Source organism: Diprion similis, chromosome 2, assembly GCF_021155765.1.
Source record: "Diprion similis isolate iyDipSimi1 chromosome 2, iyDipSimi1.1, whole genome shotgun sequence".
NCBI classification, from domain to species: domain Eukaryota; kingdom Metazoa; phylum Arthropoda; class Insecta; order Hymenoptera; family Diprionidae; genus Diprion; species Diprion similis.
In genome coordinates this window covers 12591314-12617050 of record NC_060106.1, presented here as the reverse complement: position 1 = coordinate 12617050, position 25737 = coordinate 12591314, and the positions used below count along the sequence as shown (strand labels likewise).

The 25737-nt window shown below is 36.0% G+C and overlaps 6 protein-coding genes across 7 annotated transcripts; 4 read left to right on the top strand and 2 right to left on the bottom strand.

The window, feature by feature from the left end:
• The first annotated feature begins 2862 nt into the window (after window positions 1-2862).
• On the top strand, window positions 2863-4859 carry LOC124415852 (enoyl-[acyl-carrier-protein] reductase, mitochondrial-like). 2 transcript variants are annotated; one of them, XM_046896531.1, is made up of 5 exons: window positions 2863-3283; window positions 3352-3588; window positions 3707-3928; window positions 4006-4233; window positions 4343-4859. In XM_046896531.1, the coding sequence occupies exons 1-5, from the start codon at window positions 3086-3088 to the stop codon at window positions 4571-4573; spliced, it is 1116 nt and encodes a 371-aa protein (XP_046752487.1). In that variant the 5' UTR covers window positions 2863-3085; the 3' UTR covers window positions 4574-4859. The 2 variants fall into 2 exon arrangements, with proteins under 2 accessions (XP_046752487.1, XP_046752486.1); XM_046896530.1 differs by having other exon boundaries at window positions 2863-3279; window positions 3348-3588; window positions 4343-4858.
• A 180-nt stretch (window positions 4860-5039) lies between these two features.
• LOC124415853 (protein OSCP1-like) lies at window positions 5040-6706 on the bottom strand. The gene is made up of 4 exons (XM_046896532.1): window positions 6489-6706; window positions 5998-6317; window positions 5648-5925; window positions 5040-5512 (listed from the first exon to the last, which is right to left on the bottom strand). Exons 1-4 carry the CDS (start codon window positions 6598-6600, stop codon window positions 5152-5154), a joined length of 1071 nt encoding a protein of 356 aa, XP_046752488.1. The 5' UTR covers window positions 6601-6706; the 3' UTR covers window positions 5040-5151.
• A 378-nt stretch (window positions 6707-7084) lies between these two features.
• On the top strand, window positions 7085-10909 carry LOC124416037 (SET and MYND domain-containing protein 4-like). The gene is made up of 7 exons (XM_046896870.1): window positions 7085-7444; window positions 7768-8815; window positions 8903-9183; window positions 9356-9514; window positions 9641-9784; window positions 9991-10245; window positions 10326-10909. The coding sequence occupies exons 2-7, from the start codon at window positions 7768-7770 to the stop codon at window positions 10335-10337; spliced, it is 1899 nt and encodes a 632-aa protein (XP_046752826.1). The 5' UTR covers window positions 7085-7444; the 3' UTR covers window positions 10338-10909.
• Window positions 10910-11941: 1032 nt separating this feature from the next.
• On the top strand, window positions 11942-15039 carry LOC124416261 (SET and MYND domain-containing protein 4-like). Its single transcript, XM_046897190.1, has 6 exons — window positions 11942-11984; window positions 12234-13281; window positions 13471-13745; window positions 14000-14158; window positions 14522-14662; window positions 14752-15039. The coding sequence occupies exons 2-6, from the start codon at window positions 12234-12236 to the stop codon at window positions 15037-15039; spliced, it is 1911 nt and encodes a 636-aa protein (XP_046753146.1). The 5' UTR covers window positions 11942-11984.
• A 1756-nt stretch (window positions 15040-16795) lies between these two features.
• LOC124416260 lies at window positions 16796-24023 on the top strand. Its single transcript, XM_046897189.1, is given in 11 exon segments — window positions 16796-17444; window positions 17678-17916; window positions 18216-18374; window positions 19342-19485; window positions 19666-19917; window positions 22370-22601; window positions 22767-22882; window positions 22884-22961; window positions 23115-23270; window positions 23393-23529; window positions 23649-24023. Coding segments are annotated over 11 exon segments (2334 nt in total). The 5' UTR covers window positions 16796-16825; the 3' UTR covers window positions 23851-24023.
• Window positions 24024-24315: 292 nt separating this feature from the next.
• Window positions 24316-25509, bottom strand: LOC124416259 (poly [ADP-ribose] polymerase tankyrase-2-like). Its single transcript, XM_046897187.1, has 4 exons — window positions 25227-25509; window positions 24846-25116; window positions 24583-24780; window positions 24316-24514 (listed from the first exon to the last, which is right to left on the bottom strand). Exons 1-4 carry the CDS (start codon window positions 25507-25509, stop codon window positions 24316-24318), a joined length of 951 nt encoding a protein of 316 aa, XP_046753143.1.
• Between the last annotated feature and the right edge of the window lie 228 nt (window positions 25510-25737).

Below are 25737 nucleotides of genomic sequence, written 5' to 3'. Positions count from 1 at the left end.
AAATCAAAAGAAAAAACAATTTATTGTTTCAGGTTCTTCTCATATATATAATATGCAAGTATAAGTCTGTTATATGCAATATGCAAACAGATCTCGAGTTATTATTAATCACGATATCAAAAATGAATGCGCAAATTTACATGGAGGTAGGCAATTTTTTCTATACCAAATAAAACAAAATCGAAAAAAAAAAAAATACCGTATCCTTTTTTTACTGCTGTAGCTGCATTTACTTTGATAATTCGTTATATCATGTATAGAAATATAGCGAAAATGCCGTTTGTTAATAATCAAACTACTAACAAATTACATTTTTTTGATACCGGGAATAATGACAGTGTTCAACAGAATTCGCAAAATTCGCAAAATTCGTGTGTTACTGATTTTTTACCTTATATGTATGTACACTTGTAAATTACAATTATCAATTCATACTTGAACCCAGTAAAAGTTTAAACAAAAACAACCCTTCGATACATAAAAATGCAATAAACCTACAAGCTGCTTCAATTTTATATCATCAAATTTTTTTCATCAATCAATACGTGTGAATTTTGTTCGTACCTACAGACATAGCAGGACGTTCGTCGCCGCAGCTAACGCTGATTATTATATTGGGCACGTTGCGCCGAAAACGAATAGAATTAGAAAAAAAAGGTAAAATAAATGAAAACAAAAACATTTCGATAAGGCGCCTGACACAAAATCGCACATATCAAAGAATTATTTATAACACTTTCCTAATATCCGTTCGGGGCGCAGGTATTATATCCGAAGTATAAGATCAATTGGCGCAAAAACTCTTGCCCTCCGAGTGTTCAAACATGCCTATATTCGTATATATAGCGCACGCAAAAAGTGATTGGATAAAAAAAAAATTGGTTTTTTAACCATTAAAGAAACTTACACTCGTCATTATTACCCCGTGTGAATAGAGAGTCACGTAGCGAAGTAATCCGGTTGTGAAATTTTCTCGTACGAAATCTCGAAAGAGAGCTCGAGCTAAGGTAACACAACGGTATGTAATAAAGATTAGCTGCCACCAAAACGTCAATTTTTGAACAACTACTCGTTATGTTGGCTAATTCAAAAGTCACCGCAGAAAAAGACGAGAAATTAATTAAAATTAGAGTATTCTCTTCGGTTGTTATGAACTAAACTTTCGTAAATTCTTGCAATAATCTTCCATTCTTGCCACTTTTTATTTTCACGGTTAAATATTTTCATGGGCTTTTCTCGGATTCCGGTGGTGACTGTTGAAATAACCTGTAGTTGTGCTATGGGTAGATGGAATGTACAACGTACGGTTCGTATATACACAAAATGTTGGCAATAATTTCCAATTATATGAATGAGTAACATATATTATACAAATATATATTATATAATATATATATGTATATATATATATATATATATATATATATATATATGCATAATATTATAAATATAATATAATCGTAATATATTATACTACCTATATCAAATACAATTATTATTGAATAAGAATTTGTAGTCTGTTTATAGAGAATGTTGAAAATGACTTAGGGCTTAGGTAAAAAATCCTGTATTCAAAATTAAATTTCAATACTATAAAAAAATAATTTGATCCAACGTGAGGAGCAAAGATCAGATCGTCATGCATCATCACGCGTCGCAATAACAAATACCAGAATAATTAAAAACTCTATGCTTTCCTTCGTCATTATATTCCTCATTGTAATTCCGCAGAGTTGACAGACGCTGAATTATTCTACAGCGTAAGTTGCTTTGAAACTATCATAATATTTTTGATTTTGTGCCAAACTCAATTTAATTTAAGAAATCTGATGAGAAGATTTTTACTCAAAGCTTATTTCTTCTGCGTTTTATACATCTTTATTATTCACACACTCTCTTGTATATCCAATCGCATAGTTAACACTTTACAATGCATACCGACGGTAAAAAATAAAAATAACAATTTCACTGTGTATTACAGTTAACAAATAAAAAAAAAATACCTTGTTTCATTGAGAAGTATACATGATCATTTTCCATATTTATAACAATCTGTCTCTAGAATGAATCCTGTAGCCGTTTGCAACTCCCGTGAAAAAAAGATGTTTGTTTTTGCGAAATCCCCCCCCCCCCCCCCCCCCCCCAGATACAGATATTTGGAAGAACCGTATCCCCCTTGCTCCGAACATAATTGATGCATTACGTTAAGTAGAAGATAATTATATATAAGCATAAAAACTAACTATAACATCGTAGTAAAAAAGTTAGCGGCTAGAATACGTAGCTTTTTATTTCTAAAAATGCGCTTGTTAGAAAATTAGGGCTGGAAAATCATACGGTGTAATCCAACAAATTCGGCAATGATACCAGTCACTAAAATGACCTAAGCAGTTGATTTTATCAAGTCTATTTTTAGTAGTTTAATTTTAATTAATAAACCGTAAGAATTTAGAAAATACAATATGTTATTATGTAATAATCTGTATTGAGGGAGAAAAAAAAAAAAGAAATTAAAAATTAAAATCAAGTAAAGTGTTATAATAAATGTTAGGTAATTATTCACCGGCCGTATATTCATTAAACCGCATTAATCCCTACAATATCACTGAAGAGAGAGAAAGATCAGTCTAAAATTGGCATAAATTTTCGAAATATATTGAATGAATGTATTAGATTAAAAAATCACTTTTAAAATCAGATATAACTCTGTTGGAAGTAGTTTATTGAATCATTAAATGAAAGATTTAAAAATGATTCCTGCACTTGCGGGATAAATATCGATTGGAAATAAACGAATTTTAGCAAACTTTTGACAGAAGTCGATTAGGCGACGCGGCAGGTCGACGTATCGCGTTTCATTTGCGATGTTGTTCAATGTCCACAAATCTTATTTGCCCCTTGATTCGCGCGATAAAATTGCGGCTAGATAGTGATAAAATTTTTGTCTCAATCTTGCGCAACATTTGATAGCGAACGGAGTAAAAATGTTATTGAGAATTTGATACAACTCGCTGACAAGGAAATCGATGATAATTTGATACTCAGTTGGTATATTACTCGATATTCGAAGAGGCGTATTCGCATCATGGCCTCGTTACAGGTTAGGAAATACCTCGTGACAGCGTCGCGATCTCTGTTGAATGTGGATTTTGTCACGAACCGTTTGATGAGCGCTTGTGCCAGTGAAATATCGACGAAATATTTGCGGTATGAAGAGTATGGAGAACCCATCAAGGTTCTTTCTATCAATACGGACAAACTGGCGAAGCCAAGCGACAACCAAGTGAGTAACAAACCGGTAATCGATTCACGGATGATGACTGAAGAATATTTAAATCATTCCATTTTCAGGTCACTGTAAAGTGGATTCTATCGCCTGTCAATCCAGCTGATATAAACACGATTCAAGGAAAATATGCGAGTAAACCGCCACTACCGGCGATACCTGGTAACGAGGGTGTCGGTGAAATATTACAAGTCGGAGCCGGGGTGAAAAACTTGCAACTCGGAGACAAAGTCGTACCCAACAGCGGACACATCGGCACGTGGAGAACTCATGCCGTCTATGACTCGCAGGAATTGTTAAAGGCATTTCATTCTCTTACATAGGAATAGAAATTGAACGCAGGGCTTCCGAGACTTGTGCAAATCAAAGTAAACGCACGCAATTTGCAACACTAATAGTCAATGATTTGTTCGTTTATAGATTCCAAAGGAGTTGGGAAACCTGGAAGCAAGTATGCTCAACGTTAACCCATGTACCGCCTATAGAATGCTCAAGGATTTTGAATGCCTGAAACCGGGTGATTTGGTTCTTCAAAACGGCGGCAATTCAGCTGTGGGACAAAATGTTATACAGCTTTGCAAGGTTTGGGGATTTAAGTGCGTCAGCATCGTTCGCGACAGGCCAACAATATCAAAGTTGAAAGTATGTGCTTTGAGTTTCGCTTCAACACAGAAATCAATATAATAAAACTTAAATAATAAACTACTTATACTTTTCAGGATGAACTGATAAATTTAGGGGCAACACAGGTACTAACCGAAGAAGAAATAAGGACAACTTCGATATTCAAAAATGAACTACCAAAACCGAAATTAGCTCTCAATTGTATAGGCGGCAAAAGCGCGTTGGAACTACTGAGGCATTTGGACAAAAATGGTACTATCGTTACTTACGGTGGCATGTCTAGAGAGCCGGTTACTGTACCCACTTCTGCACTCATTTTTAAGGTAATTGTCTCCCAAATTTTTTAGAGTTATAAAAGATTTTGAAGACAATACGTTAGATTGCTCGTTACCCTATAATCAGTAATCATCTATTTTCACATTTATTTTCTAGAATATAACTGTGAAGGGGTTCTGGGCAACGGCATGGACAAATTCCAACATGGATTCGAAAGAGCGCAGGGAAATGTACGACGAATTAGCACAACTCCTTATTTCAAAGAATTTGAAAGCCCCGGCAGCAAAAATTGTTCCTTTCAACAAGTATCAAGAAGCTGTTTTGAATACCCTTAGCGTTGACGGAAAAACGGGATTGAAATATGTCTTAGATATGACCAAAGAATAGAAGAAATCATTGGATCTCTAAGATAGAATCGGTTACTAATAATTCACATGACAGAGTAAATATCAATTCCCTAACATAAATCATTGACGTATTGAAATACCTCTAAATTCAACTACTTATTGAAAATAGGAATATCGCTTCACAATTTCCATAAGAAACAATCGTAAACGAACCCTACATAAATCCGCCCATGGTGAACCTTCACCTTGAACATATAATTTCCCGTCCTTTATTTAATTCAAATGAATCTAGGACAAGTACTACAGAAAAATGTATATAATAATAAAACAAAAACATAGTACAGATTTGTAAAGTTGTACAGGACAAGGATTAAACTTATTAGCTACGATTATTAAGTTTAATTTCAGTGCATCCATTCAATATCACCATTTTCTTTAATTTTATATTATTGCTATGGCTAGTCGTATGCCATTAACATGAAACAAGTTGGTACCCAAGAATCGTGCACGCTCTGCACTCTATAAAAAATATGTGTACACTTACGATTACTGCTCATATTTCTTAACTGCCTGTAGGTTATTATTGAAAATTTATTGACTGTTTAGTATCAATAAAATTCATTCAATTTTATCAAGCAATTCTAGTAAATTGATGCTGGTTTGCTGTTCGGTTACAACAAAGTCTGCGTATATGTTATTTAATGTGTTTTTGTATTCCTTATTTGATTTGAGCTCTTCTGTAAGCAAGCTACTAACTTTATCTGTATTTTCGGACTGCATATCATCAGTATTCAAATTTTTGTCATCGCTAGAAATATTCTCTGTAAATAAGTTTAGATGAAATGTTTTCGCAGGCGCTTCTTCTTTGACCCCCAATTGGGCCTCGAGCATCTTTAATTCCCTTCTGATTCCGTGATCTTTAGGTGACTGTTGCTCATTCCTTGCACTACATTGTATTTGCCCGTATGAAGGAGAATATCTGAAAATTTTTAAATATCGAAAAGTTTTCTTTGATGCTTGCAATTTTTAACTCACTGTCAGGGATAAAGTCGATTGACGCGAAACAGCCAATCCGATCGTCTATCAAAAATAAACTCAAACATAATTTACGTACACATTTTTTCCAAGTATAGTACCACGATTTCCAAACAGGGCAAAAGAGCCAATAGCACAATTTTCGCAATCTGTGTCATTCAGCTTAATGCCTTCAAGCATATCTTGATACTTTGTGTAATTCTCATTGTACTGTACAGAATTAATGTTGAAGGTTGCGTCGTTATTCTGAAGACCCAATCTTAATAGAACTGAAACTCTGACATGATATTCGTCGAGGACCTTCAAACAGTCTTTTCGTGTTTGCCAAACTTGGCCCATGGTCATGTTACCGTACAACTATAAGGTAAATTTATGACTCATAAGTATTTTTAAAATCTCTGTAAGAAATCATAACATTCAACCCCTTACATTAACAACCATTTGATGCACTAAATTAACGCATTCGTGAGCATTCTTATCCACCGCAATCTCTCGCATAGCATCAATGTGATTGAGTATCAGAAGAATCACTTCTCTTGGTCCCGTGCTCACGGTGAGTTGATACTTGGTCAGCATAATCATTAGATCGAACAACTTGTCCATACTTGCTTTGTCGAGTCTCATAATTGATGACAAAGCTACACATTCCAAAGTGGATCGAATACAAGAAGCACTTGTAGGTTCAGATGGCTCGAACACAGTAGTCAAAATTTTTGGATTCAATAATGCAGCCGTTACATCATCCAAGACTATAAAATATAATTCTTCAGTGAACAAATAGCCCATTTGTGATTACAACTCGTGAGTGGAATAAAATGTGCAATATGCATTAGCGTGTGGTTAAATTTTTATTTTTTCGAATGTGCATAAAGTATAGGTGCTCGTGCCGGTATTATTCTCTACTGCAATGACTGACTGGCCTTGTACGCTTTTGTTAAAATCAATTCCTTGAGCATTTAATCTTTGCTGCAAGACGTACAACATTTCTCCACCCATATTCAGGTACAATATCGGGGTTGTATACATCGACATCTTTGTCGCTTTGAATCAATTTGTAATGGCAACAAATAGAGAATCTGACTGTAAATTTCAGATGACTAATTATTCTCTCAGAGTTAGACGAATGAGTGAAAAATTCATTGCATATATCGGCACTGCACAAGCGCGCGCGTTTGCGCGTAGCTGTAATGAAAGTCATACTTTATTTGCATCGAAGAGAATAGGATTTGTATTATACCTAGATATATCTGACTAAAGACCTTCGCCGGTAGAATTATACTTATGAATCAATAACTCGTACATGCATGTGCATAACGTGAAAGAAGAAAGAAAACCGCAGCGATAAATTTCGGAATAATTTTTAGAATTTCAAAGTTAGAATTAGAACGGTCGCACACTTTCATTCAAAATTTACGCGCGTCTTACTATCGACATCGACATCGATACCACATGGCTCACAGCCATGCGACATCGGATACTTTTCTGTTGTCGCACGCGCGCGCTTAATCAGATCCAGCGGAAGTAACAAATGAAATCGTTTCTACTTTATCTCCGTCGGAAGATGTGCGTAAAAGGAAATTCCCGGTACTGATAGTTGAAATACCGGAACAATGAGCGAGTAGAACAACCAAATACTTTCGAAATCGAAGCCACTAGAAGTCGCCACGGTGCTTAATATATTTTTTTATTCCCGCTCCATTCATCGTCGAATAATGGGCACCGAATTAAAAAAAGAATAACACATGTGTTAGGTTACCCGGCTTATTTGGGTATACTCTAAAATTCGGCGAACTTGTTTTATCGTTTACTTTAATGAGTTTACGATAAGCTTAAAAGTTTTAAGCGATAATAAAATACCTTCCGAACTGTGACAGTCGTAAGTCTTCGTACAACCGTATTAGTCGACTTAGTTGTCATTGCTTGGCTATTCTTTTCAAACTAGAATCTTTGCTTAAAAAGTAGAACGTTGAATATAAAAATTGTACAGAACACCTATCGCACCCAATACGCAAATGATAGATGGTAAAGTTTATTTAAAGTACTAGTTCATCATTGATCTCTCGATCTTGTGTTTACAATAATATTTTCCCACTCCACATTCTTCACAACTTTATTTTGACAGTATTAATTATGAATTAAACATACACGATATTGAAGCGTTTTACTAATCATCATTGACACTGAATTTCTATACTTCAGATGGAGGAGCTGTTGAGTACCTTAAATCATAGAATACTGGCGACCAAAGAGAACCATGAACTTGTCAACAGATTTTCGAAACTTGAAACTGACGAAGAAAGGATGATATTTGCACTGAAATTGCTGAGCAAGTACGACCTTCTGCCCACCTATGAATCGAAATATAAAAATTCTGAGGAATCGACAAAACTGCGAGAACAAGGAAACAGAGTATTCATCGGAGGATGGGATTATAAAGCGATCGAAAAATATACCGAAAGCATTGCCTATGCCATAGAATCTTCAGAGGAACTAGCGTTGGCATATGCCAATAGATCGGCAGCACTATTCAGAATGGAAAAGTATGAAGAATCAATAGGCGACATTGACAGAGCTCTGAGTTTAAAATATCCAGACAAGTTGAAAACAAAATTATTTGAACGAAAGGGTTTATGTTTGACGGCATTAGGCAGACCCGACGCGGAAGCCTCGTTCAAAGAAGCTCTAAATTGGCTTGATAAAATGTCTTTGAGCGAAGAAAAAACTAAGAAATTAAAAAATCAGATTAAAACCTTTATTTCAGCCCCGTGTGCATTTATAGAGCTTCCAGCCATACCAATAGAATATCAATTGCCAGAAATAACAAGTCTGAATAAAGAAGTTCCTTGCGCGTCAGACGCTTTAGCGATAAGGTATTCAAACGAGCTAGGTAGACATCTTGTTGCCACTCGTAAAATAAAACCTGGCGAAATTCTAGCTGTAGAAAAACCGTTCTGTTCAATCCTCATGCCTGAAAACATTTACACACATTGCTCCAATTGCTTGCAAGTATCGTGGGCCATGCATCCATGCAAATATTGTGTTTATGCGATGTATTGTTCAGACACTTGTAAAGATCAAGCATGGAACGAATATCATGATGTGGAATGTGGGGTTGTGGGGTCGTTGCTGAATTTACAATTACACATGCAGGGCTTGTTTGGCATGCGACTAGCTATTGTGGCAACAGAAAAATCAGAGAACTGGAAGGAATTAAAAAAAAAACTCGCCAAAATTGATCATAGCGAAGGTACTTTAGAAAACCTTAATAGAAATGATGTATTAATTAAGTCGTTGAATAGCTTGAATAGACGTTGATGACCATATGAATTTTCAGATCCACGTACCAGAGGGTTTTCTGAGGATGGGAAGTTTCACAGTGATCAGTATGGTAGCCTTTACAGTCTGGTAACAAATACCAATAAACGATCGGTACAAGACCTTTTTGGAAGGGCATTTAATGCTGCGTGTATAACGTATGTACTAAGTCGCGAGAGCAACCTATTTGACAAGGAACTGATGCTAGATACTGATTCATTGGCCGAAAGCCCCAAAGCCACATTCATTGGTGGACTGATATTAAAACATCTCCAAATAATCCCTAGTAACATTCATTCGGTACGATTATATCACATGCTGACTAAATTATGATCTTTCTACTTTCATTTGAACATATTAAAATTTTAAATCACTCTGATATCAACCTTTCTATAATGCATAACATCAACTAATTACTGCACTTTACATTCAAAAGTTGTGCTTCTGTAAAAATTATATCAATTTCTCTTAGTTTGGGGAGCTTCGTGGTCTAGAAGACTATGAACGTGGAGCTGCAGCGATGCCGTTTTATAGTCTCATCAATCATAGTTGTGATCCAAATGTTACAAGACAATCTCGCCCCGAACATATTGTTTTATATGCTCTGTATCCCATTGCAGAAGGTGAACAGGTAATCAAATTGCAATCATAATTATCAAATTACTAATCATAGTCTCTAATGGGATTATAAATGTTACAAATTGATATTCCGTAAGAATACACCAGAAATTACCATACCAACGAATATCTGTTCTAGATATTTGACAATTATGGGCTACACTATGCTTTGACGGTGAAGAGCGAGAGACAGGAGAAACTTCGAAAGCAATTCTACTTCGATTGCGAATGCACACCTTGTAGAGAAGAATGGCCTTTGTATGACCAATTACCCAGTTATCAGGTAAATTCGAATTGGAAAATAAAACTTGGTCATGGGTGGGGAAAGCGTTCAAGCACAAAATAGGGGAAGCGGCACTATTGGTAGAGCACACTGTACATGGTTTCAAGTAACTTCACCCTTTTTTCAATTTAAGGTCAACTTTGATGTGAATTGTACCTCTTTTAGAAGTTACCTTGGCTTTATGTAACATTTCTTCAATATTTCAGAAACAAACTTTGACGCAACACAACAAAAACCGGCTCAGTAAGATTCTGCAAAAACACAACAGATATATTGAACTTGCATATGATGGTAAAATTGAGAACGATCCAAATATGCTGCAGAATTTGATAAAGATGATCGAATTACTGTTCGAACTTGTTCAAAGACCGTGTATTGAAATTAATAACGTTGTGGAGACCGTAAAACGTGTTTATGCCTTAGAAGGAAACAGATTCGATGTACCAGACAAACCATATCCGGTAATACAAACGTCGATTCAAATGTTTCAGATGTTCGAATTGAATTCAAAATTTACACGTCATTTTCGATTGTATTACAGAAGAAAGCCTGACTACTACTAGGAGAAAAGTAAGGGTCTCGACATTTATCTGTGAAAAAACCTGCAGTATGAAGAATGAAACGATACGTGCTTCAATATTTGGATACTGGCATTAGGGTGTACAGCATTTTTCACTTTTTCAAACAATCATTTATGTTACAATTATTTTTTTTATTGTAAATCATCCAATGACTGAAGTTCCAACTGCTAGCAAGCAGCACGTTTCTGATACTGATGCAACTGTGTTGAAAACAATGATTAACGAATTCGCGATGTACGTACTTAAATTATTCACGCATTAATCATTAAGTAGATTAGAACGAAGTAAACACTGCGCAAACAAAAGAACTGACGATGAAATCAGATAGTTTTTATACGAATCTCTATTCTGTTTTATACAAATATAAGTTTTATATTGTGTATAACAATCCTTGGTGCTTGAACAAATATATTATACATGTAGATATAAATTAATTGTTATATCCATTGAAAAATGTTTCTAAAGAAATATGTTCCACTTTTATGATGTTATTACAGTATTATGTGTTACTAATTTTCAAATAATTTAAAAAAATAAAGTTGAACTATTATAAAGCATATCGTTCCAACTTTTCCATAGCAAATTTTGAACCTTGTGTGAAATGTTCGAACGAACGCCAAAAGACGGTCGTAAAAAAACTTCTAACTATATAATTTCATTATAATATTTAGAACCTAATTCTGACTTATTTTTCACTTGTAAAAGCGGTCATAAGCGCCATCTAAACCAATCAGAAGGCAGCTTTGAACGGAAAATGTTTTTTTCACGAGTGAAAAATAAGTAAAATCAAGGCACTGTTTCAAGTAGTGTGAAATGCTTAAAAGATGGTATGAAATTCGTGTGAAATGATCATGATCACATCCGAAAAAAGTGTGAGCGCTAAGAGTATAGATTTTAGTCCCTGGACCATTGTGTTCTAAGAAACCAGAAACCTGATCAATAATCAGATTCCAGCTACACGAGACCAGTAAATAAAGTGTACAGCCAGAACCAAGCATTTAATTCAGTAACTTATATTTTATGCCAAGTAATTAACCAGTACAATAGATTCATTTGGTACCGCCAATTTCATCTAAAAAAGAGTAATCGAACAATTATTCAATTAACTAAACCGCCAAATCAACCACCAAACTGCCTGCCGGTGCGTTCCGAACTTAGCCACCAGTGCTGACGACAATCTTTAGACCAGAGTTCTGCTTCGCTCTCTTGGCAGCGTTCAGTATTTACGTCTGATTTTTCGAAATGCGTCGCTAAAAGAGAGATGATGGCGTCAAAATGCGTTGCATTCCAAGGTAATCGATGAATAAGATGTAAATACCGAACCACGGACATTGTTTTCGGAACGCAAAATACGAGGGACTTTACGTGCCTGTGAACACAGGCGAAATTCGGGGATTCCCCCACTTACGTGCACATCGTTCCGAAAAATTTTCCCTAACTACAGTTGACGACACCACGGTTAGTAAGCCATTGTTCTAGATAGACTGCAAAGCTGCGTTGTGAATCCATCTATCGGACGACGTAATCTTGAAAAATTGGGCGTGTCGTTACAGTATTACGCACAATTTATTACAATATTATTGCCTTGGTGAAAGTATCAATATGCGGGCAATTACAAGGTACGACAGATTTTGTGTTACAAAGGACACGTGTTGCAATATCTTAGCGATCCTTTTCTTTTTAGATAATAAAATTTTCATGTATACAACTATTCAGCATACATATTATGAATCGAGCGAATTGAGGATAAATCATACTTCCTGAAATACTTTATTTTCAAGTTATTCTGTCTCGAAAGCTTTAAAAAGAAAAGAGATCATTTTCTTTCAGTTTACTGGGCTGATTTGTATTGAACATTTTCTTTGTAGATGACCGAATATTCCGATTTGCCTAAGCTCAACTTTATTGAGGAACTTATACGTCACAACTTGTTTTCGAGGTTTAGCACGCTCAAAACTGAAAATGAGCGTTTTGAAATTGCTTTGAAAACAGTGATCAAGCATCATACCAATATATTCAACACAGAATGTCTGCAAAAAGATTTGGATCGCTCGATAATATTACGAAACACTGGAAATCATAGCTTTGCAAGTGGTCAATATTATACAGCTGTGAAACAATACACTGAAAGCATTGTCTGCGCACTGGACTCTTCTGAAGAATTAGCTTTAGCATATGCTAATCGATCTGCAGCTTTGTTTAAAATAAACAAATATTCCGACTGTGTGGAAGACATCGACAGAGCCTTAAATCTAAAATATCCAGACAGATTGAAAATAAAATTATACAAGCGAAAGGAATTGTCTTTAGCGGCACTGGGTAGACCTGGCATAGATACATCATGTCAAGACACTCTCAATTCACTTAAAAAAATGGATCTGCAGGAAGATGAAAAAGATAAATCTAAAAACAAGCTGCCTGAATTAAGCTCAGTTCCATCGGTTTCAAAATCACCTGCAAATGTACCGCGACATCTCCCACCCACATTGCTAACCTCCAATCCAAACATTCCTTCTGCCTCTGATGCAGTAACAATTAAGTTTTCAAGGAAATTTGGAAGACACCTCGTTGCGACCCGTAAAATTAAACCGGGAGAGATACTCATTCTCGAAAAACCATACTGTTCCAGATTAGTTCTGAGAAATGTTTACACACACTGCTCATATTGTTTGCACGCGTCGTGGAATATGATCCCGTGTCAATATTGCATCAATGTGGCATATTGTTCAGAAAGATGTAGAAATAAAGCCTGGGATGATTACCATGAGGTGGAATGCTCGGTTGTGGGACTGCTGCTAGGTTACGGATTCAATAATATACTTTGGCTAAGCTTGCGGATGGCTATAACAGCAACAGAAAAGGGAACTAAACTGGATGCATTGAAACATGAACTGAAAACCATTGATAATAGTACAGGTATTATTCAAATGATGACTCTACGCTCGAATTTGAAAAATCTTTGATATCGTTAATATAAACTTTAATCATATTATTTCTCATACTAAAAATATACTATGAATTCATATTTGATTATCCAAGTGTTTATTAATACAATATGTCATCATAAAGCTTCCAACAACTGATGTTGCTCATTCAATTTTTCAGATCCATGTACTAAGGGATATTGCGATAATGGGAAGTTCTGTAGTGACAAATACCACAGCATTTACAGTCTAACAGATAATATTGATAAATGTTCTGCAGAAAATTTGATAGTTAGACCATTGTGGGCAGCTATAACAGTGTGCACACTTGCAAGTGAAAGTCGAATGTTCGGAAAAAAGCTTTCAATAAATACATTGGCAAACAATCAAGACGTTATATTTGTCGGAAAGCTAATCTTGAAGAATATTCATACTTTAATCATCAATACACAAACTGTATGTGCTAAATCAATTGCAAAAGATATATTAAGGTTCAATTTTGAAATGCTTTTACTGCAAAATCGTGTTAACTTGAACCGTTATCAAGATATTAATATAATTTAAATGCTTCAAGTTACGTGCTTCCATCGTATTATAATATTTCAATCATACATAGCATTTCATAAATATCAATGATGAATTCTGCAGCAAGAAATTTCTGCAATATATTACTCACTTTCCAAAATACACCCAATGTGATAATTTTTCAGTTTGGACCACCGCGTAATTCGGAGAATAAGGATCTTGGGCATGCAGTCATGGCTGTTTCTAGTCTTCTTAATCATTCCTGTGATGCTAACACGATAAAGCAATGGTATGCAGACTGCATGGCTACATATGCTGTTTATCCAATCGAGCAGGGTGAACAGGTAACTTCACAATGCTTCTTGAATCCTAACACATGTCACTATCTTTCTTGGTATTGTTAGCAAAAATACGCACACAAGATTGAAAAAACGAACGCAACCACGTCAATGAAGCTTGATTAATATACCTACATCTATCACATTTGCAGTTCGAAGGTTCTTACTATCTTACTATCTCCACGTTATTATCACTGACAAATATATTTTACATAAACAGAATTACCTATGCATTGATGTGCTTGCGTAAGTACGGACATAATGCGTATACAGACAGAATTTCAGTTAAAGTAGAAACTCACCAATACTTGTTTCTGAATCATAACATGCCAAGCCTAAATAATAATCCTTTTTCCGTTTTGATTTCAGGTATTTACAAACTATGGCCCACGCTTCGATCTGATGGATAAACGTGAGAGACAGGGACACTTGAATCGTTGGCACATTAATTGTGATTGTTTGCCTTGTGCAAATGATTGGCCCCAAATTTACAGTGTACCCAGCTACAGAGTAAGAATATGACATGCCTGTCTAATTATTAACAGATTTTTTTCCTCGATCTAACCAGAACCTTCAGTTGTCCATTATTTGTATTTCAGAACCAAAACTTGTCCCAACAAAGTAAGAAGCAATTGGATAAAATTATGAGTGACCGCACAGTGTACAACTTGATGACCAATGACACCGTGCGATACTCGCCGAATACATTGAACAAATTATTGAAAATGATTAATGTACTGTTTGAAACTGTGCAGAAACCATGCATCGAATTATCAATGGCAATTTCAATGTTAAAGGAATATTACAATTCAGCTGATGTAATATTTCACTACGAACCAGTCGATGAATTTGAAACATTAAAACAACTTTTGTTTAATTCCTTTTAATTTGTCTAACTAATTACTCTGCATTTATTTTCTCCAACTGTTTACTCAACTCATCAAAGTGTGTGTATATAAGTAACATATATGAAAAATGACTTATAATTCATTTATTTGATTATTTACTTTTATACGTATATTATTCAAACAAATCTGTGCGTTAATGGCATAATAAATGATCTTTGACACAAATAGTAATCTAAGTCTTTTTATTGATCTCTAGTGCGTTAGATTTGGTTTGTGGCTGTGTGAAACTAATCACATAGCACGTTAATCTAATTGTAAAGTGTGCAAAAGAGGGTAGCTTATTTTGAATATTCCTGTGCTGCAATCATTCAGCAACAACCCAACAGAATTTGTTGTTTCTGATTGGCTTTGTGTGTTTCAAAAAAAGGGTATAAATGATCATCAGCATTTTTAATCGGCTAAAGCTGGGTCAAGATGTGACACCGTTTAATTTGCTCAATTATAAATGCTTGCTTGCAATAGTCTTAATAATGAAGATTCATTTATTCATCACGATTGACGTTAAATTGATAGTTCCACTATGTTTGAAAAAAATTGCTAAGGCGCCGGGAGTTTAGACGGCTAGGATAACGTCATTGTACCGGTCTAACTGAATATTCAAATGGACGGGAATTACCGATTTATGCACACGTATGAACCCATCAACGTTTTTCGAATCCAACCGTCGCTGCCCGGCACTGTATTCAGAATCACCCGAAAAGTTCGTCATTCGTTCACGCCAGACTCGTATCCATATAAATCTATCATCTCAAAAAAGATTTCAACGAGATCCAAAAGATACTAAACGTAAGACTCCATGTACTATATTATCAGAGTATTTTAGCAAATCTATAACCTTCCCTAGGCATATATTTTTTGTTGGAATCAACTTGCGAATAACTTACGGCGAGAAAAATAAATTATCACGAGATCAGATTACGACGATCAATTATGGTGACTCTTTGTTTTTCGCATTCACGTTCAGTATTAATTGAAGTTGAGTTTTGAATCGAAATCATTCATTTTACAAAAAAAAAATTGCGGTAAAGCAATGTGGTTGAAAAAAATAACTTTCGAACTACAAACAATCGACGTGTACTATTTCTGTTAATTGAATACAGTTTAGCTCGTGTATTAAAAAAATCAAGCGAGAACCACAAGTTTTTGGTTTTTTTTTTTTTACCTGCCCTGCTGAATACATCTCACCCAGATATTGGTGGTGATTTAATAGTCCAAATAATAAGTATTGTCCAAAGGGTTGACAATTGATGAATACAACTCAACTGTATATAATTGTTGCATTTCCAAAAACATTTGTTGTGGAATTTAGTAGCATTTAATGTTCACGTTTTAGATGGATGTACATTTGAATGCACGTAGGCATAAATATTTGAGCAATCTTATAACCACAGATGTCATTGACAAGTTTAAGCAGCACAATACTCATCGAGAGCAATTTGAATTTGCTTTTAAATTGATAGTCAGTCATTCTGCTCTCCTATTCGACTCTGAATGCCAACAAGGATGTTCCGATTGCTCGAGAAAATCACGCGAAGAGGGAAACAAATGTTTCATCGAAAATAAATTCTACAAAGCTATCCAACAATATACTGAAAGCGTCATCTATGCCATCGACTCATCAGAGGAACTAGCTCTGGCATACGCAAACAGATCTGCTGCATTGTTTAAGGTGGAAAAATATGAAGATTGTGTTGATGATATTATCAGAGTCGAAAATCTAAATTACCCAGACAGACTAAAATCAAAGCTGTACAAACGAAAAGGTATGTGTTTGAAGGCCTTGGGTCGACCTGGCGCAGATCTATCCTTCTTGGAAGCTATGCTTTGGCTCAATAAAACCAGTATGAGTAGAAATGAAATCAACAGAAGTAAAATCGAATTGAAACATTTGATGTCCAGTCCGTGCACAGTTGCTAAACCTGAAGCAAATCCAGAACTATTTCCACCTCCAAAGATAGTTGTGCCAAACCTGAAAATTCCCTGCGCTTCTGACGCAGTTGAAATTGCATATTCAAAGAAATATGGCCGGCATCTGATTGCTAATCGTAAAATTAAGCCTGGAGAAGTTTTGGTGGTAGAAAAAACATTTTGCAAAAGACTTCTGCCCCAGAACATGTATATGCACTGTTCAAATTGTTGGCAACTATCCTGGGCTATGATCCCATGCAAAAGCTGCATCAATGTAGCATACTGTTCAGAAGCTTGTAAAGACGAAGCCTGGGAGAGTTACCATGAGGTGGAATGCACAGTTATAGGATTTTTGATTTCTCATGAACTCAATGACGATATTTTCCTAACCATGAGAATGGCAATAATGGCCACACAAAAAGGCAAGAAGATCGACGCATTGAAACAGGAATTAATGACGATTGATCAAAACACAGGTAAAATATATTTATCCAATTGTCCCTATTCCATAAAGAATTTAGCATTTCTGATCAACTTCGATCCAGTCTTAAATATATTTCAATTCATCAAATATTTATCAACAAGAACAAAAAAAAGTTTTTTATTATTTACTGTGAAAATATGTTCTACTGATTGTACAATACCATCACCTTATTTATTGATGGGACAAGGTAACCGGCGAAGCTAATTATGGTATGTGAATTTGTAGATCCATGTACCATGGGATGCGACAAAGATGGTATATTCCATAGCGACAATTACCGTAGTATTTATTGCAGCAAGTTTGGTGGAGGCAATGAATGGGTGACTGAACATTTACTTTCGGCAACAATTTCAATAGCCATCGCAATGTGTATGCTAGTGAGAGAGAGTAAGATGTTCGGCGAACGGCTAGCATTGCATGCATCATTGAAAAATCCAGATGTCTTACTGGTAGGGGGGCTGATGGTAAAGCATATACATTACTGTGCAACGATAAAAACACACAGAGTACGTATTGCACAAAATGGAATAAAATTTGCATACCACTATGTGCTGCATTTATTTTTTACTTATTTTTACTATTTACCCATTCATTTCTCATAGCCCATTACGAAATATTATAAAACAGTCGAAATTGATTTCATTACGGAAATAAATATAATATATAATAAAAACGCTTATTCTTTGCTACTTATTATAGAACATTATGAAGTATTTTTTTCAAAACTTCATATAAAATTGAGATAAAATTCGTTGATCCACAGTTTGGAGTAAGTCGTGGCCAAAAGTTTCATCAATACGGACATGCCCTTATGGCTGTTTCTAGTCTACTCAATCATTCCTGCGATGCAAACACAACCAGGCAATTCCTTAGAGATGGCATCGCCATACACGCTATCTATCCAATTGAGCAAGGCGAACAGGTACTCAATGGATACTTGACAAAACTATGAGGCATTCTTCGACATATCAATCACAATCAGGCATCAACATTTTAGGTGGGCTCGAGAATTTTTCATATGAATATACAAAATATGTTTGTAAAATCTATAAATTTCAGATGAATCTAGTCAAATATGACAACTTTTAAAATTCCTGTTGGGTAATGTAGATTTTGATGAGGAGCTACTCAAAGCCTAGTCTCTGCCCGGCTAACATATTTATTTGAGTATTTCACTTCCGTGCCACTATTCCCAATGCAAGAGAGTAAAGATGAAAGGAATTGATTTTGAGGAAGTTAAATGATTGTTTGTATAATTGATGTATTATAAATCATTTAAAGAATATAATGAGATGGTGTGTAAGAGAAATTCTTTGTAGGAGGAAAAAAGCAAGAGTTGGTACAGTTTCGGGATGAAGCATGAATTTAGATGCTGGCCGAATGATAGATAACTTGAAAGTTGCAGTTCAGCATTAAAGCAAAAATTCTACTGGCTTGGTATGGGAACTAAGGCAATGAGGTGATTATAAGAAGAGAATGCAGGGTGTAGGGTAGTTATAAGAGTGTGGGAAAAGAATTCGGGGTCTAGAGGAGGTAAAAAGAGCTCAAAAATTTTGTTATATTTTAATACATTATTCTGAATTTTATCAGATTTCAGAAAACGGGCACTTTGGAAATAACCAATCAAATAATATCTCAAAATGGAGTTGGTTGAAATTTTTTTTTTTTTTTTTCTTATACAAGGCTCTATTTTTATACCAATATCTTCATATGAAAAATTCCAGAGCAAGTCTTGAATTTCAATTTCCAATTTCAGTTGATACCACCTGAAATGCCTGGCTGTATGTTGACTGATATTTTAGTTTGCATAAACTTTGATGTTATTGATAATAGATGTCAGAGAATTAGTCAAATTAATATGAAATACAGACATCCACCTTTAATTTCAGATATTTGACAACTACTTTACGGTACCTTACGCACTAATTCCGAAAAAAATGAGACAAGAACTTTTCAAAGAGTGGAAATTCGATTGTGAATGTCTACCCTGCGCAAAAAATTGGCCCATGATGGAAGACATACCTAGCTTCAAGGTAACAATTTACTTTTAATGGGCCATAAAGATGCCAATCTGTTAGTTCTTGACCAAATCTTATCGAACCCATGTAGTATGTTTATGAGAATACGTACTGCTAATTCTACCATTCTTGTTCCAAGACATTTCTTTACGTGTCGCATTGCATACACATGAAATTCATTGATTTGTCTTCCAGGACCAACCATTAACTCGCCAGGTTAAAACCGAACTAGCTAAACTTCCGGTTGAATCTATAATACTGGAGTTTGGCGAACAGATAAAGACTAACATCTACTCGTTGGAAACATTGAATAAATTGACTCATATGGTTGAAATGATTCATAAACTGGCACGAAAACCTTGCAGAGAATTGATGATTGTAGTCATGATGCTGAAAGTTCTGTATGACAAAACCATTTTCGATTATGAACCAGCAGATCAACTCGAGGTAGACCTATTACAAAAAGTCAATTCATTCTTTCAAAACTTGTACAGATAAAACGATAAAATCTATCTGTGTTGAGTCATTTTTGTTTTTATTTTGTATGTGTATTGATGGTGTATATGTTACGTTTATGTGATTATATATTCTAACAGACCTACTACTACATCAGAGTGGGAATTTTAGTTTCCTATAGTGTTGTGCAAAGAAATACATTATACCTGCATGTGTTAACGACATGCATTTTCTTCCTTTAATTTTCCTATCTTAATTGCTGTTTCACGACTCATTCTTGTTTTAATAAATATACTTTGTGCTATCAATTGAATTTCTACCTATGCTTCAACCCTAATGGTAATGCCTTTTTCTTTATTCCATCAATTTGTGAGAAGCAAGTCTTTGTTTCAATTGACATGTGATCACAACCGTTTTTCCCACGTCGCGGCGTCGTCTTCGAGAAATTGGGATTCGCAATCGTTTATGAAAGGTAAATCGCAAGTTATTCCCCGTCCTTAGAACCACAAGGTATTGAGTCCACGCGAACGTAACAAAGGATCAGAGGATTTTCAACCGTTCGAACAAACGAAGAGTATTTGAGTATCACGATTTAATGCTAATTTTTATTAAGATGCCGCGATGGCTTCGCACGTATTTTCATCCTTTAGCAGGCGCGGCGAAACCACTATGGTAGATGTGGAGCACTCCACACCTCGCGATATCGTAGGCGTGAAATTCCACACCACAGATATTAGCAGTTGAGAAAAATTAAATTTTGTTTCAATGACTTAAATATATCCACAATGCTGCAAGATCGATTGAATGATGCAGCCATAATCCAGTATGTCAGTTTAATTTTCTATCTTATTTTCATAGTGCTGTTTTTTAAATAACGAGGTTCTATCAAGAAAAAGACATCACGCATAGTAAAAATTTTTTCAAGTTTAAGTAGTTCCAAAACTTTTTTTTATATCCATTTAACACGAAAAAAATAAATTTTCAGGTCAGTCCACATAGTTGTATTGTAGTTATTCAACATTTTTCAATTCGTTCAATACCATCAAAATCTTAGCTCCTTAGTCTCAAAATCCAGACTTAGAGAACAGTTTTAGGAGCTTTTATTTTTTTTGTATTAAAAAAAAAAATTGAAGAAAATAGAGACTGGTCAAAAATTTTTTAACCCTGCATTCCAACAAAAATTAATAAAAATAATAAAATCTGATAAGTGCTCTCATACATTTAAAAGGTTATTCTTCTCTTTGCTTTCAGAAACTTTCCACAAATTTGAAAATTATTAAAAAAGTATAGAGTTATGAAAATTCACCACAAAGTTTTTTATTCATGTTTAATTTAAATGGAAAACTAAAAAAAAGTTTCGGAAACACTTAGCCTTGATATACGAAATTTTTCGTCTAGGGAATCTCTGTGTTGACGTAAACCGTCCGTTCACAACGTAGTAAAAAAAAATTTTTTTTCTTGTGGTACGCCCTACCTTACTCCAAGATATAACGGCAGAATTAGAACGCAACTTACTGTTAAAGAAATTCATCAACCTTCACAACTGCAAAAAAGCAACTTTCAATCTGTCTGTAAGTGAAATAAAATTATACTTTCTACAGAAATAAATGAACATCATCACTCATCACGAAGATAAGTAATCTAAGTCATAGTATTGTCCCTACATTGCCACCTGGCCTCAAAAGATGAAGATTATAAAACAAGACTAAAACGACTGGTTTTCCAATGTCGAAATTTTCGTAATTTGCGCTGATTTTGAAATAAAGCAGAGCTGAAAGTAAAAAAAAGAGTACATGCAAGGCTTACCTATCGCCTAGTTCCTGCAGGATCGCGCATGATTGTCCCCTCAAGCTCCGATTTTGTACAAGGTGACGTACTCGTGTGTGCATCGCGATAATTTTCAGTATTATCACTTCCACTATTTCACTGGACGTTAAAATTAAAGAAAACTAAATATTAATAGTTTTCTGGAATTTCAAAAACATCGATTTAACAGAATATGGATTACTTGTATTATAACTGTTAACTCAGACAATCTTCACAGAGAAATGCCCGAGATTTGCACTTTTTCGTGTAAAGCAGATTCGCGGATGAATCTGACATGGCGATTATTCTTACCGTATCACAAGACGATGTAAAAAATACGTTGAAAGATAACTTTACAATGGGTAAACCGGATAAACATTAACAATAAGTTGAAATAGTATTACCGGTCACTGCATTGTTACGTGAACTCCGAGTAAAAACAAAAACAACAGCGACCACGAAATAACAAAACTCATTTGTTTCACGAAGAAAAAATTATGTCGAATTCACTGATCGTCGCACTCCACGTAAAGTATCTGATCAATCGAGTTAATAAACAACTCCACTCACAACTACTGCACCGATTTAGCTTAACACGCTTCGAAGAATTATTAAAGCAACTGAATTGTAAAATCAGGCGCGCGAAGAAAAGCCGTCCGGATTCGCACACGCTCCCGAGAGTTCTGGTGACTCCTCATGTCCAACGACTAGAAAATGGCGGCTCGCAACACCAGCGCCACCGCGGCGATATTCGGAAGCGCTGGGCTCCGCAATTCTCATTGAGAGCCAATCAGCATCATGCATTTTAATGCAAGGAATTGTTGCCGTAGTCAGTGAACGCTGCCTTTTCTTGCAAGCTGCATCTCTAGGTAGTATATGCTTTATACATATAGGTGCTCAAATACGCGGGAATCACCAGCTTAGCTGCCGCATCCCAATGACACTATCGCCCTACTGCGCCAAACTGATCTAACCGGCGTCCCGCGAATGCGAGATTGTTGTGTGATATGATTCAATTAAACGTACCCACAAAGACTTTTCCGTTTTACTTACAGAACTAACTAGTGTTCTGTGGTGTGCATTATCAATATGCATGATCGGAAGAGAGACTGAGATATTTAGGAAGAAGATGGAACTAAATTATACGTTTAAAGAAAAATCCAGAAGTGATACTTGTTGACGAGCTGATGCTGAGGAATGTGGATATTACCTTAATGAAAGCTACAGTCGTACGAGTGCTTTAACTTAATACTGAATTGCATCAAATGGAATTTCCTAAATTAACTCCCTTATGTATAACTTTTTAGTCGCATTGATACTACATTTTTTTTTTAAATCCAATCAATTACTCTGTACTTTGATAAGATATTTCAATTTAACAGTTCGGTGCATCTTGTTCAACTTCTTATGATCACGGACTTGCACTTTTGGCTCTCTGTGGTCTGCCCAATCATTCCTGTGATCCAAAAACAGTTGAACAATGGTATACAGACCACCTTGCTCTCTTTGCTGCCTATCCTATTGAAAAGGGCGAACAGGTAAAACGAAATGGTTCCAATACATCAGCTTAAAGTTGGTGATTTAGTTGAGCCAGAAGTAGCACTATTTAGAACATCCTTCACGCCTCATAAATATACAGTCACCTAAATTATTATTCTAGATATTCAGAAGTTATATACCCTGTTACATTGTGATGGAAAAAAGCAAAAGACGTGGACGTCTTCAGGATCGAAACTTGATGTGTGAATACCTTCCTTGCAAAGAAGCTTGGCCCACGCTCTTCACTCATTGTAGCTAAGTGTAATCTGTGCAAAATCTTTGCAGCTTGAATACTTTTTTTGCATGTTCATTGATAGAACATTTTCACTTATTACTGCTATGTGTTGTTTCCTCAATTTGAACGTATTGTTTATGTTTCAGCAAAAAGCAGTTACTCAAGAGGGCAAAATTATAATTGATGACTTTTTGCGACAATACCTTGTAACACATGGTGATTTTTTTTTACAAAAAGACATCACTCAAAACATTTCTAACATTATCACCGAAGTGGTCGAAATGAATGAATTACTGCATAACCTTGTGCAGAAACCTGTAGTGAATTGGACATGTCAGTTATAATTCTAAAAGATCTTTATGCGGCAGCTGACATTGTGTACGACTATGTACCAGCCGATCCACTTGGGATAACAATTCAGTGCTAAGTATTTTACGAATGGCTTCAAAATGCGCTCTCCAGAAATTAAAGTTTTCACTCGTAATTTTCTTTCTTATTTTTCTGAATACTTCGAACTTCGTCGAGGTTTATACATATATGCATAATTATTTCTTCAGTATCTCATTACATGGTGCCGAAATATACTTCGTAGTTACTTTTGAAAAGTATTATGAACTTCTGTGTATGTTCATCATCAAATAAACCTTGCAAACTACAATTCCTTCTATTACTATGTTGAGATCCTGTTTTTTCCAATACCGAAATGCGCCTAAATTATGCTACAAGAGAAATATCAAGACGTAATAAGAAAATTCATTTACAAATTCGTAGTCATCAATCCATAGATACTCGGAGATAGTGTTCAATAGCTAGTCTAAGCGATTGATCGACGAATCAGAACCTACGGTGGTCTCAAGAATTTGACTCGTACAACTTGTTGTTTGCAACTTGCGGCTATCCTCAATCAAATGAGCAACCTTCAGGTTACGATAGTTGAATGCAACCTCCAAAGGAGTTTGTCCGGCGCGATTCTCTGCGTATAAGTCTGCGCCATGCTGGATTAAATATCTGGAATCATAAGTGGATAAGCGATTGCAAGATCAAAACACCTGTCGAATGCCAAAGTGAACACTTACTGAGCCAGTTCCAATCGGCCATTAATTGCTGCTAAGTGAAGCGGAGTTCTCCGGGCTATCGGGTCTGCAATGTTCACATTCGCTCCAGCCCGGATCAGAGCTTTGACGGCTTCTAAATCGGAGCTGACCCGAACGCCCAAAACTGCTTCCAGAAGCAGCCCTAAGCCATGGCTTTGAGGCGGGGGATCCATGGAGGCCCTGATCGTTCGAACATCACGCGTAATATGACTCGAGGTGAAAATTGCATGCAGGGCAAAATCTACCCGTTGGCCAGAAGGAGTTTTGCCATAGCCACGCATGGTTTCCTCATAACGCTGTTGTAGAGAGGGCTCTCGAAGAAAGTATCGTAGACGTTGACCGGTGCTCCGTACTTGAGGAGAACTCTTGCAGCCCCGACATCCTTCTGAGTGACGGCAAAATGCAGGGGATAACGGCCCAGGTTGTCCCAACAGATCGTCGACGCTCCTCGGCGCAAAAGCTCCAGCATCGCTTGCCTGTGTCCGAAGAAAACGGTCAAATGCAAGGGAGTCGCTCCTGAATAAAATTTGCCGTAATGCGACCGTCGTCTACGCGACCATCTCTTCTACGTATATGTATGCACGTATAAATGTCTGAAATGAACATGAAAATATGCTTCGTTTCACCGTAAATGGTCTTCTGTTGGAGATCGACGGTGCAGTTAGGCTGACTGCAGAGCAGGGCGATCAGATCAACGTCACCGTGTTCAGCGGCTGCAAGAATCGGCGTGACGTCGTGTGAAGTACGGTGGTTAACGTTCGCCCCTTGCAGAATCACTTTTTTGGCCGTCTTGACATCACGATCTGTGCAGGCATCCATCAGCTTTTTGTTCAACTGTGATTTGGCAACCTTCTTCGAGCCAGGGTTCTCTTCAGATGTGCTAGCACGGTTCATTTCATCGGCTTCCATTATACGTTTTTCTGTATCGTTACAGCTTCCCGAGGCAGATATGACACGTCCGGCTATTCAATTCAGTCGTGAGATTAATAAACAAGAGCGAGCTGTCCTAGCTAGGCTTATGTTTTTTGCATACATTTGGAAATCGCGACCTCAATGTTCGAGACTTGATAAACGGTTCTTCACAGTCCTCTTGATATATGCTAAACAGCGGTCCACTTATGACTAATATAAAAATCT